The 12,965-nt window shown below is 45.2% G+C and overlaps 1 protein-coding gene across 1 annotated transcript in view; it reads right to left on the reverse strand.

The window, feature by feature from the left end:
* LOC146193376 (MAM and LDL-receptor class A domain-containing protein 1-like) overlaps positions 1-12,965 on the reverse strand; it is a 204,074-nt gene that overhangs the window by 97,726 nt on the left and 93,383 nt on the right. Inside the window, 3 exon segments of the mRNA XM_084600530.1 lie at positions 648-732; positions 7,726-7,871; positions 8,674-8,805. Coding sequence (XP_084456656.1) covers positions 648-732; positions 7,726-7,871; positions 8,674-8,805 — 363 coding nt within the window.

Below are 12,965 nucleotides of genomic sequence, written 5' to 3' on the forward strand. Positions count from 1 at the left end.
TCAAGCTGTTATTTTGAGATTTTCTAGTTCGCTTGTTGATATCCTTATTGGTAGAAATGAATGCCTGTAGCTTCTTGGAGTCCTCCGGCTTTACAGCAGTGCGCCACCAGAACTGTAAATGCGCACAGTGAGTCAGTTACTCTGCTCTGAAGAATACAGGTTGTTACACCCCCATAATTCTAGGGATCCTGCATACTTTCCCTCTTACTAACTCCCTCTCTATTAAAACATCACTCACTTTGGCTTATGGCGAAAAACGAAAAGGACTAGATGGAGCATGCAAGGATGTTCTTGTAATTTCCGTCTAGTTCCGCTGCTCTTCAACTTGAATCTGCGCCAACTAGCCCAAACTTCTGTGCTGATTTGCTCTGGCTCTTGGTACTCGATCGTCCTGCACGCTATTTTACAACCGCCTTCAACGCGCCTAATGCCTTCACTTATAAACGCGTTCGCTTTCTGATTATAATTCCGAGCAGTCTTGTAAATCCGACGTGCGATCTTACTTTGAGAGACAGGCTTAGGTGGTGATGGATCACTGGAACGCTTTTAGTATACTCAACAACCCACTGACACTTTCGCGGTACCTGATGCGCCAAAATGGAAACACACACACACGCATAAGAAAAACGAGGTTGTGCGGTTCTTACCTGGCAAATCACATCTGTCGTAGTGTATGGCGTCCAGAGCAATCGTCGGGCCCCCCAAAGAGTACTGACGACCTGCAAAATAGAACTGGAAGAGACGCAAATATGTCAGATGTGAACATCGTTTTTAAACAAATTAGATAAAGAAATACGAGAAGTCATTTTCTTGCATCTGTTCAATGCCTTCAGTAAAAACGGGATATAGCAAACTGCAACAGTGTGAGCAGAGGCATTTATGCGGATGCTTTGAATGTGTTTCATGCGCATACGTTGTCGGTATTAAGCGAAATACTTGATGTTCCTTGTTGTTCAATGTTCCTTGTTATTCCATTGTTTGTTTGTTTTTGTTATTTTTTTGTCTTCTAGGATGTATTGTAAACTGTCTGTGAAATCATGACTTTTTACCCACTCCTGTATGAGCCTGTCAAAAGGCTTACAGTATAAATAAATAATAATAATAATAAAATATAGTACTTGTGGAATCCATGCGAGACTTCTGTGCATGTGCAGCGAAGTAGGTTTATAAAGAAATGACTCCAACGTCCTATATGCCATCGCCCAACACACTCTACCAGTCATCCTGACGATGTCTCGATCGACATGTTTGCAATGTAGCCATTATAAAAAATCAACCATATTTGTTTTCGTAACTACCCTAAGGTACTACACTGTCGCTTGGCATTAAACTATCGCTTTATGGTTGCCTGGCAGTACCGTAAGCTAACTGAATTCGCACCAAACTCTGCTCACGCAGGAAGAACTCGGAGGTTGACGCATTCTTTGGTACGCATCAATAAAGTAGTGTTTAAGGCAAGCAGCACAGCCCACTTTAGAACGCGAAGTGCTCTGAACACATGAAGAAAGTATATACTACGAAGGAAGGCAATCACGTGGTAGCGCAATGGGAAAATTGTTGCCTGGTACGCTTTAAATCCCATGGTGACTTGACAGATGTACAATAAAAACTTTCGAAAGCTGTCATGGGCTCTGTTTGGAAATTGTGCTCAATCTCAACTTCCTGTTCTCCGTAGCCACCCGCACGGCGGATACTTTCGGACTAGCGGTGGTCTCATGATCGTTGTTGATCGATGAGTTGGGAAAGCGTGATTATTCGAATATATGCCGGAGAGGCCAGGTAGAAGAGGAACGTAGTCTAGCTACTGTCGGGAGATTTGACCAACGGGACTCAGAAAGACTTCAGGGAGAATTGTTTCATCTAAATGTTTTCTCGTTTTTAAAGAACTACGTGTGCGTAGGGCAGAGCGTAGTAATATGCGACATTTTGTAACTGAGCAGGCCTTAACATTTTAATGATCAATTACACACACTTGACATTAAAATGTTATCAACAGCGACACGTCCTCTACAACAGAGTCGAAAGTGGCTTGAATAAGTTCCGTCTAAGCTGGCATAAAATGGCGACATGTGCTAGAGAAAGGGCTCAAACATTTAGCACAGTGATGCTGAACTGCCTCCTATGAATCAGTGTATGCTCGTAGAGCTTTAGTTTCAACATGTTGTCCTGCATTGGACATGCAACAAACTTCGGACTGCATGTACCGTCGCACTAGTTATTTTTGTAGTTCGCCATTAATTGGTTAGGTTCATTTTATGGAAGCCACATCCCAGTTGTACGATTCTCCACTCTCCCAGTAACCTCCCAAGCTACTGGGGCATACGCCGTTTCCTCGCTTTCTCTCTCTCTCTCAGCACGAAAGTGCCGTAAACAATCTTGCAAACCCAGGCGTCCCACTCTGTCCACTGCACATATACAGCATGAATGTAATGCAGCTGCACATCAGTCTGCCCTATCTGACTCAGACAGTAAATGTTGTCGGGCGATCTGGAGCACAGTCATCAATTTCAAACTTCGTGTTCAGAATGGGCGTTATGGCATAGCTGCGAGATTAAAGCAGAAAAAATGTTGGTATAAGAGTACAAATTAAACAGCCATGCACGAGCAATCAGTGTGATTGATGCTGATAATATGGGCTTCAATGCTGTCGAAAATGCTGTAAGTCATTCTTACCAACCTCCGTGTAAAGTTTGTTTTTACAAACAATCTGTTTGCAATGATTTTCTGAATTGGGAAATTTTTAGGGATATTTAAGAATCTGTTGAAACGAAATTGAGAGTAGTAACTGTTAAGACCATATTTTATGCTGTTCGAGATATGTGGGATGTTTATTTGTTCCAATGAGATTCCCAGCAGCCATGACGAGCGCACTTCAAGCCGGTTAGAATAAAACAGTGGTTGAAATACGGGACAAGAAGGCGATATAGACATGTGATATCAACGTGTTCGAACATGGCACAGTGTACAAGAGACCGCTTACTCTTCAGAGTGTTAGCGGTTTTACAAAGGGCAGCTTGGCGACTCAACTTGACAATCAATCCCCTCTCATACCCCGCACTTGCAAGTGCCCTGGTTCACTTGCGTTTTGCCTTCCTCATGCCTGTGTGGCAGACTATGAAAATGGCGGGCTTGGGGGGTAAATATATCGCGCCATATAGCAGAAACCAGGATCTGGTTCCAACAGTGACTGTCATTTGATAGGCTTGAAGTTTGTGTACTTATTCACGGAGCCAATTTCGTAGACATTCTTTGCAACGTAAACAAATGTATTCATTTTAGAGGGCTTATTAACATATCCAACCTCTGTCCTATTTGCCCCACGATGTGAAGGAAGATGCGGCATTATGGAAAATGAAATTTCAATACACTCCCCTGAGTTCATTTTCAAGTGTTTTTTCGATATTTTATATGCATGATGGTATAGAAGAAAAAGGGCATATGCACCAGTCCGCCTCTCATCGCGTTTATTCCCACCAATCCTGGCTATCTCCCTGGATATCCCAATATTGGACTCTGTCGCCTTCGCACACTCCCAGTTTCAAACCTCTTTTATATTTATTTCGCTTACAGACGCATGCGTCAATCTGCAACAAGATCCGTGCCTTGACGTAAGGCGTATCTCATACAGATACTCGAGCTTGGGGCTGAAACAGTGTTACATCAATGGTGCTCAACCAAAGGTATGCTCAAACCATCTCTCTGATGACCACCACGATGAAGTCGGTATTGACACCTCGCTTGTGAATCTCGTCAAATATGACATGAGATGCTCCACGAAGACCGGCTTCTAACTTCCGCAATAGTACACCAACTATGCAAAAGATAATGAACCCGTAGGGGCGTGGCAGCACAGATTCGAATCGCTCACTGTAGCCTACAATCTGTCCAGGTTCTCCGAGCATTCGTCGGCTGTACACTTACCAATAGAGACCTCGCTTATTCTTTGGGGCTGTGTGACCGCAGCACACCCCTAAGCACCAACCCCTTAGCTCCAGGAGTTGCGGTAGCACCTGGGTAGTTTTCCCGTAGCCCGTGGCACCCTTTATATTGTTGCCGTGATGCTAATGATGAGCCAATGATGGATGGCGTCCAAAATATGCTATGGTAGCAGGAAGTTGGTAGCTCTCATTCAGCCTCTGCTTCAGTTTCGCACCGTCGTCCGCCTACTGGTTGTAGCTGTTCAAGATATCTCTGATCTGCTAGAGCATCATCGTAACCGTGATGCACTCTTAAATGTGACACAATGTCCAGGGGTTCCTGTTCTTAAGGCGGGATCAGAGCACCAACCCTCCTGGTATGGCCTGTGACACCACTTTTTCTGCTTCCGGGTGACGTGCTCGTTCGAAACAAACGTCTTCATACAGCTGCTCCGCATTTTCTAGAAGTAACAGCCTCGATGCACAGAACACCAATGGTCTTATCCAGTTTCGGCTTTAACTCTGGCTTGAGGCTCACTTCGTTAGAATCCAGCTCGCTCTCAGGCTTTTTTTGGTGACTTCCTTATAGCTATCGTTGGCGCCAATGTGAAAAAGCTGGCGTACGAAGGACAGGGTGCCGGACCTGTATACAATCGTTTTGTTGGCGCCCTGCTCTCTGGCATGAATTTTTATGTTCAGCTTGCAACTCAAAACTCCAATTTCTGTAAAGAAAGCCTTAATTTGGCTTGGCCTCCCTTCGCTGTAAGCACAATCGGAACTGATCTTGTTCATGTACATGAAATGTTGAAGCCTGAACTTTGAAGTGATTGGCGAAGTTACTAGAGTTCATAGCGGCAACGCGAAATTGTGGACGCCCAGCTATGGCACAAACACTAAGTAGTTTCCAGAGTATTCTTATTCTGGGCTTGCCTTTCTTTCTTTCTTCGTTTGTGGAACGGTGACTGGCACTTATCTAAGGTTCTCGATGAGTCGCTCTCTCTCCTAACCGACCATGCGCGCTGCACAAGGGCTCGCGGCGTTAGAAGATACACTTCTTTATTTGTTTAAAAACAACAAAAACGAGCTCTTCGTTTTGCAGCTCTGCTTGTTTCGTAGGGCGTACAGGAGTCAGAATGTCGGCTAGAATCACTGTTGCGGCGTATTCCTCTCGCATATTCCTTTCAGAAGTGGCACTACTGAGCTCTTCAATGGAGTCTGAGTATATCTTCTGTTCGCTGTCTTTTCTGTCTTGTTCAAATCAACTAAACGAAGTTTCAAAGTTTTCTGTCGATTGCTTCTAGGTACCTTGGGTGAGGTAATCCTCGCTACATTCTATAAGCTCCTCCTTACAAGTGTCGTACATCCCCAGGCCGATAAAGTCAATTCCTTTGGATGATAGCTCCATTGGCATATGGTCTTGAACAGGGTCAACAAGGTACGCTCGTCTGCAGTCTACTATCGTTGGCGGCGCGAAAACATTATTGCTTGTAAACTGCACACAATCCTCTGCCCACCTTTCGAAACTTGTAACTTGCTCTGCTTTCTCTTACTCTGGGAGAGCCCCGTCTAGATTGGTCCCTAATTGGAATGGGCTTCTTGCAGAGGTGTGTCCAACAGTATAGCAGCCGCTCCTCGGTGATCGCTGACTTTGTTCTGGACCTATTTAAAATCCTATTTAGAATCACCCTTCTTATCAATGACTCTGCATGATGTTTCAGTGTACTGGGTTGCTCCGATAATGCTTTTTGAGCTGGCACAGAAAAGGAAATTCAAGAATCGGTGGGATCGCGGTTTAACTTCCTACTTGCGTCTTTTTAAGAGAATCAGTGGTTAACTCGAAATGTGAGTCGGCGAAAGTATCCGACAAAGCTGCTTTCGCAGACGATGCAGCTGCTGCAGGAGGCTCAACTGCTGCCTTCATAACACAAAGGCTATCAACAGCAGGAACAGGAGCCTGAAGAGCCTGGCTGAGATAGCAGACGAGTGTCATTGTTCATGTGCCAGTTTTCTCACATTCTAGAATAGGTAGGATGCCTTCTGCCAAAATGGTGCCTTGAAATTCCTGTACTTTCTAGCTGAGCCCGCCTAAACCATCATTGTAGGTTTTCAGTCTTGCGTCAATGCGCTTTAACGCAAGAATATTTCCTGCTTTCTAATTTAAAATTTAACCTGCCTCATGGGACAGCTCGGTCTGAAAAGCGCGCTGGATGACACGCGCTTCCATTTTATGCGATCCATGATGCCTCCCTGAAGCCCTCTTCGTCTCCGCTGGGATTCGCTGGAGGAGCTACTAATATCTTCCTGGAGAGTCTTTGGCGTTCTTGAAGGATGGATGAAGGAACTAACGATAATTTCAGCCCCATCAATAGAGAAGAAGAAGGGAAGACGCCAACCAGGTTGCCTCTAACTGCGTTTATTCTCGCCGATCCTCGGCTGTCCCACCGACTTTCAATATCCCAATATGTTGCTGTATTCATAAAACTGGGGCATATCTACAAGGGAGATAAGCCATGGCGAGAAGGTGATTACATTTTTTTAGATTATATACTTCAGAAATTAAATATGAAAAATTTGAATAAAGTAACATCCGTGACAGACGTGGTTGAAAATGGTGTAGGGTTAAATAGTGAGCTTTAAATTGTGTAATAAAATAGAAGCAATTTAGATAGGAAAACATTACTAGGAATACCAAAAAAAGAGAATATAAAAAATAATGGAAGAAGAGCTGTTATAGTGGAAATAATTTTAATTCTAGAAGAAAATTTTGTATAGCAGAGCAAACATTATTAACGGTGAGCCCCACCATAGAAGTGAAATGGAATGAATAACTGCCGAAGACCGGCGCCAACCAAAATGGCACTCAGCCTCCTATGTGCGCCGCCCATGGAGGTAGGAAACAACTTAGGAGAGGCCCTTGCCATTCCCAATGCATTGAAGAAAGTGTGGCGGAAGTGACGTCAAAATGTAGGGTTAGCCAAGTCGGGCCATTAGCAACGGTGACGCTGTTGCTATGAAAACTCGGGCCACTAGCAACAGCGTTTTTAAGGGCCCTAGGTACGTGAGCGTTGCGGAGAAAGAAAATGCGGAGGGTAAAGGAGAAGGAGAGACGTTGCAGCATCCGGTCGCGGCGCGGCCGCGCCGGCTTCGAAAAAATGACGTCAGAGCCTCTCCTAAGTTCTTTCCTTCCTCCATGGCACCGCCAGTTACGACTCTCTTCTTCCTCCTCTTCCCCAAGCAGGCGTATGCGCAAATCTGCGACGCTATGCCGGGCGATGGAAAGGAATTCCTGGTGGTTCATTTGTCATGTGTGTGCATGAAAAGAATAATCGCAATTTACAACATTCTGTCCCGCCTGGCTTCACTCTCCCAAAATAATAGACATATGCAGAGAATAAACTCTGACCATGCGTATACATTTAACGAAATTTTAGCCTAGCGTGCAAGACACCGTCCACCTTATAAATATTAGGCATTCGCTGGAAAAACCGGCAAACCTCGCTGTCTCTCGAGCTAAACAGTAATGACCGTTGATGCGCCGCATTGAACATCCAATTTTCCCTCCGCCTCATCCTTAGTAGTAACTGCAGTTAAGGTCATCGCCCGTAGGATAAAATGAATAGGATTAACGCATTATTGCCGGTGCTGACTCGGCTACGAACATATTCGTTTTGCTGAAGCCAACTAGCACAGTAAGCATAGTAGCATATGCGGTCGTAAAATATGCGCCATTTTTGTTTACGCTTTTACCTTCAAAAATGTGCTTTGCAATCCCATCACCCTAATGAAAGCCAGCAAGCGCGTCACTCACGCTGAGATCCTTGGGGTAGCGCCCAATGGCCACATAAGCATCATTCCACACGCCCTCTTCGGGTGCAGGGCGCAGAGCACTAAGTGTCCATACCGGAAAACTATATCCGGCCACTCTCATATACAGGTTAAGGTCGAGGTAGCTTTCTGCAAGAATATAAAATAGATCAAGTCATACACAACCATTTACAAAAAATTTCAAACCATGATGCGTTTGCTGAACGCTACAGCGACAGCGGCAAAAGGATGACGCCGCCATGATTTTCTCAATAAACATCAACATGCGCATGCTACTTAACCAGCTGATAAAACGCTCAGAACATTTCAATAAAAAAGGAACTGACGGCAGCAACATTTCACAGTCACTTGATGTCCGGTTTCAGAACATGTTTTAAGTCCTTCGAGCTGCGATACCTGTCTTTGGTCTCCTATAGATACGATTAATATAATAATACAGGAGAGGGGGCTGGAGTGCACAACTTTACATTTCGCTACACTCTACTCCGAACTTGATATGGCCTCTGTTTCCCATTCTTTATTGATAGTAAAGCAGAAGTCTCGTCTAAAGCTTGGTTTTCATCCTGAGAGTCAAGGCGATTGTATTGCTACGTATCGGTTTCTGGGAAGGAGAGGCCCTAAAGAAGCGAAACATAAAGGCGGTAAACCTCCTTTACGAGCATGTTGCTCTGTCGACTACAAGAATTGGCTCAGTAATAGACATGATAGTCATTGCTAATAATTCTGTTACTGTTATTGGATAACCTAATAACCAATGGTAGTGAACACATATCAAAGACCTCCTTTCATTGATAATGCAATTGGCATTCTGAAGGCACATTCCGCAAAGGTAATCCACCAAGCAGGTTGCAACAGTTTCCAACATTCCTGCTTTGTCAAGTTGTAAGCATTAGCAATTTTACTCCCACCAAAGCGAGCAATAAAGGCTCACCATTTCGGAGGATGTTGTACCAAAACGATATTGAGCACATTGCGTTGGTGTTTCTGATCTTCGGCGAATCAATTCCGGCGCTGCTAGACCTTCCACGCGTCGTCGTGTTGGAATATAACAGTAGGTAGTGGCCTGAAAATGAATGAGCAGATTTTTTGAAGCAGATTTAAGGAAAGTGTCAATATTTCTCCACAAACATATGAACAACAAAATAACAATAAGAAGAGGTTAAGAGATAGCTTGCTTATCATATCGCACACGAAGCTCACGTCATTCAGATCTGTCTAGTCTCGCGGAAATGCACTCAAGAACAAAGACAACGAACGAATATATGCACGACAAAGCTACAAATGATATAAGGAGACACTTTGGCTCGCTGTAAGGTTAGGAGGTGAAAGCAGTCTGTGGGTTACTGAGATGATTTGCACTGAGAAGTGGTATAAAGGGACGCAGTTTACATAGCAAAAGGCGCCTCCTAAGCAGAAAGCTGAAGCCACAGAGGAGCGTTTCAGCCGTACGCAAGCTCCGTACTAAGAAAATAGACACCTTTAACAGATTTTGTTGCTTGTTGCTGTGTGCATTACTGGAGCTGCGAAATCCCTCCGACTGGCAGTGTTTCCACACTGATTGGTCCCGGCCCGATAGGTATGCTCAAAAGCGATGGGCAAATAGCGCCATCTGGTGGCCTCAGGGCGAGATGCCACGTGTCGGGACCGATGAAGCACGTGGTCAGTGCCCGTTGGAGGGATCCCGCAACTCCAGTAAGGCAAACGGCAACGCGCAACACCGTCTGCTAATGGTTTCTATATACACTGCTACCACGCTATCTGGTAATGTTGCGGTGCATATCAGATGACGATGGTCTTCACCGCATTCCGTCGCCAAAATAGCAAATCAACGAATAAATGGCAAAAGGCAAAATACACTTTTTCTGCTAGCCTAATCGTTACTTCTATACTTACATCTTCTATAATTGCAGGCGTGCTGGTTAGCGTGCACTATTAAGAAGATTTTTAATTGAAAGGCCACACGAGATACAATAAACAACAGCTTGCGTCTAGAACGAAGAAGAGCACCTCCGGCTCGAAGGCAATAGCATGCCTTGCTGGCGACTTTGAGGTTGTTGTTCTGAATTGGGACTGAAATCTATTAAGTAATGTCTCACACTGTCGTCCGTTCGCGAGAAGTGTCATATTTCTTCGCAAGATTCCACAGGATATCGCGAGATTGGGACGTCATGACCTGGTGGCGTTATCGACCATTACCAGACGTCAAGTTTAAAAAAAAAGTCATATCTACACAGGGAATCGAACCTCCATCCCTAGGATCCCCAGCCCGTCACTTTAACCAACTGCTCAACGCCCCACTTTTTTTTTATTACATGGCAAACTTCCGTAAAAAAGAAAAAGGCTACTCAAAGTTGTGCATGTCTGAAGCTACCGGGCCGCCATATCCCTAGCCCGACAATGCACCACCATCAAATCATGAAAGTTTTGGGAGGCACACACATGCGTTTAGGTAAGACATCCAGTTTGGAGGTTCTCCGCGTGCAGCATGTACAATCCTCATTAAAGCGCACTGCTCCCGAAACGCCGATTTGGACGGTATTGGTAACTCGGCATGCCTGTCCATCATACGGCTTTTGCAAGCACTGAATATTTCCATCAGCACAAAAAGATCATAAGACAGAACAGAGGTATATGGTGTAATTAAAACGTCTTTTTTAATACTTTATAGTAAGTCCCAATGAACGCAGCATCACGGCACAGAATAAAGCAACGATCAGTTGTCTCAGGCAGGTTACAGAGACGGCAATTGACTGTCCAGGGCACCAACATCCCCTTATCCTTATCAGGTAAGGTCGCTGTCTGTAGTTTGAAAAAGTAATATTTTTGCGGCTGCCTGAATGCACATTCGCCTAACAGGCTCTAAAACAGTGGTGTCCAAAAACCCCAAATAAGGCTGCCGATACAACGGTGTAGAGAACAAAGATTCAGTGAGAACCTGCGTCATCTGCTTTCTAGAGAAGGAATCCTCATAAAGGCCGCTCACGACCTTGCCCAGTCGGTGTGAATAAGCAAGGCAAATGAGGACTAAGACGCCTAATGAGCACAGCTACAAGAACGGGTGGTTTGCTTATTTGAAAAAGAAAAAACGGGAAACAAGTTAGTGCACGAACATATCAACAAGGCCCACTCTACCATACTCTAAGAGAAGGAACAGGTTACCAGGCCGCATGGGCTCCCATTGAGAGCGCCACACAAATGTTGCAAATATTCTATGTATTGCTTGTACCTTCCTCCTCGCACAATGCAGAACTTGCAGGACATATACAGGACATAAGTACGATTTGTGAATCCCAGTAGGCTGCGCTGTTGCGAACTCTGTGCAGCGGAACCCCTAGATACTGAAGTAGACTACAGTCCCAGCATATTCCGCCAAACGTGCCTCGGCTAGTGCCTCAATGGCCCAGCCAAAAGCATCTGGATTTATCTAAATTAAGAGCTGCGCCTGATACATCGCCCTCAAGTGCGCTCTTTTTGGCAAAACTAAAGAGCGCGATATCCTCAGCGTAGGCTAAAATCTTTATTTCGCATTGAGCCAAAGCGAAACCACCTATGGCTAAACTGTTAACTATATTGAAACAGAGGGGTTCCAGACATAAAGAAAACAACAATAGAGAAAGTGGGCATCTTTGGCGAACAGATGATTCCAGTCGTATTGGTTCCATTAGCTCCTGATTAACAATTAGTCTTGTATACGTGGGCTGAACGCCCTGGATCCTAAAATACTCATCGTAATTCCCCTTGTCTGCAGTGAGGATGATAGCGGGATTCCCGGAGTGACAGATACTTCACCATTCCTTTCCTGTATAAAACGGCGGTGAACATTGATGGTCTCAGTGGAATGCTGGTTGTGCTCGACAAGGGGCTCGCGAAGTACCGTTACTACTTGTCATTACGTCACCAGATGATTCATGCATGCATGAAGCTGACCCCGCCGGGCGTTCGATCCAGGCGTCCGTGCAGCGCCTTTTATTTTGAGCTTACTCGAATGCCGCACCACAGAGCAACCAGGATCATACCCAATGTCTAGGAGGCGTTTGCCTCCTAGACATTGGGATTGGGTACAGCAGGCAGAAGCAGCGTTTCAAATGGATTTGCTGGGGGCGCTCTCTGCGCTTGAGGTGAACAGACGTACTGACCTGAGCTCCGTGTTTCGACACCAATATCAGCGATGAATTGTGCCATCAATCCGAATCGGTGCAGTATCGAACTGCGGAAGTCACGAGGATCACGAGACACCAAGTTTCTGGGCAACTGAAGCTTTTTTCGCCTTTTTTGGAAATATTGTAGTTTCCAACCACGGAGACATAGTGAGCTGGCAGCAGCCAGCGTAGCTGCGCAGGCGGTGTGCGCGTAACACCTGCGGCCGCAATATTTAAATGGAAATGGTCGTAGAAGCAGCATGTTTAAAACCCGAGAAACTCGATGTGCCGAACCAGTGGTTCATCAACTATAAGGCTCGTAGCCTGGGCTTGGAGGATGCGCGACAACAAGAAGAAAAAAAGAAAACGCTAACCAAGCAGAAGGGAATGAAGATGGCCATAAGCTCAGTGGAAAACAGCACGTTCGGATGCCAGTTGGAGCGGAAAAGATCATTAAAAGGCCACGTGGAGGCCTGACGAAGCTCATGACTCACGGAACGCTGGCGTTTGGTGCCGTATTCAAGCTGGCAGCCAGTATAAATCCGCAAGAAGGAGGAGACAAGGACGTTCTCTTGCCAAACCTGAAGAAACAGACGATTCTGATAGCAATGACAAGCGAAAGCCGAAGATTGAAATATCTGAGCCTGAAGAATCTGCAGGTCAACGGGAGGACACAGAAGCTACGGCGTATCCCGCCACACCTGAGAAATGCAGTAATGGTGTTATACAAAACGTCCCGTTATTGTACACGGAATAAGATGTGAAGAGAAGACTGAAAAGAGAAGAAAATCCACCAATATAAGGAGTCAGAAGACAAGGGAAAGACTCCAAGGTTGTAATGATAATGTTCGCCCCGGAAGAGATTCCGAGATTGATACATTTCTGGATAGTTTCAGTAAAATGCTCACTTATAAGACGACGTACGAGGTATGTTACGCATACGGAAGAATGGGACACAGAGTGAACGTATGCCCGCATCCGAAGAACATCAAATGCAGGGGATGCGGAAAGGAAAATCCATCTAATGACCACAGATGCGAACCAGTATGACAGATGTGCTGCAAGAGACACATACTTGGGGATA

This window comes from Amblyomma maculatum, chromosome 4, assembly GCF_055883805.1.
Source record: "Amblyomma maculatum isolate TAMU_Amacu chromosome 4, ASM5588380v1, whole genome shotgun sequence".
In the NCBI taxonomy this organism is placed as follows: domain Eukaryota; kingdom Metazoa; phylum Arthropoda; class Arachnida; order Ixodida; family Ixodidae; genus Amblyomma; species Amblyomma maculatum.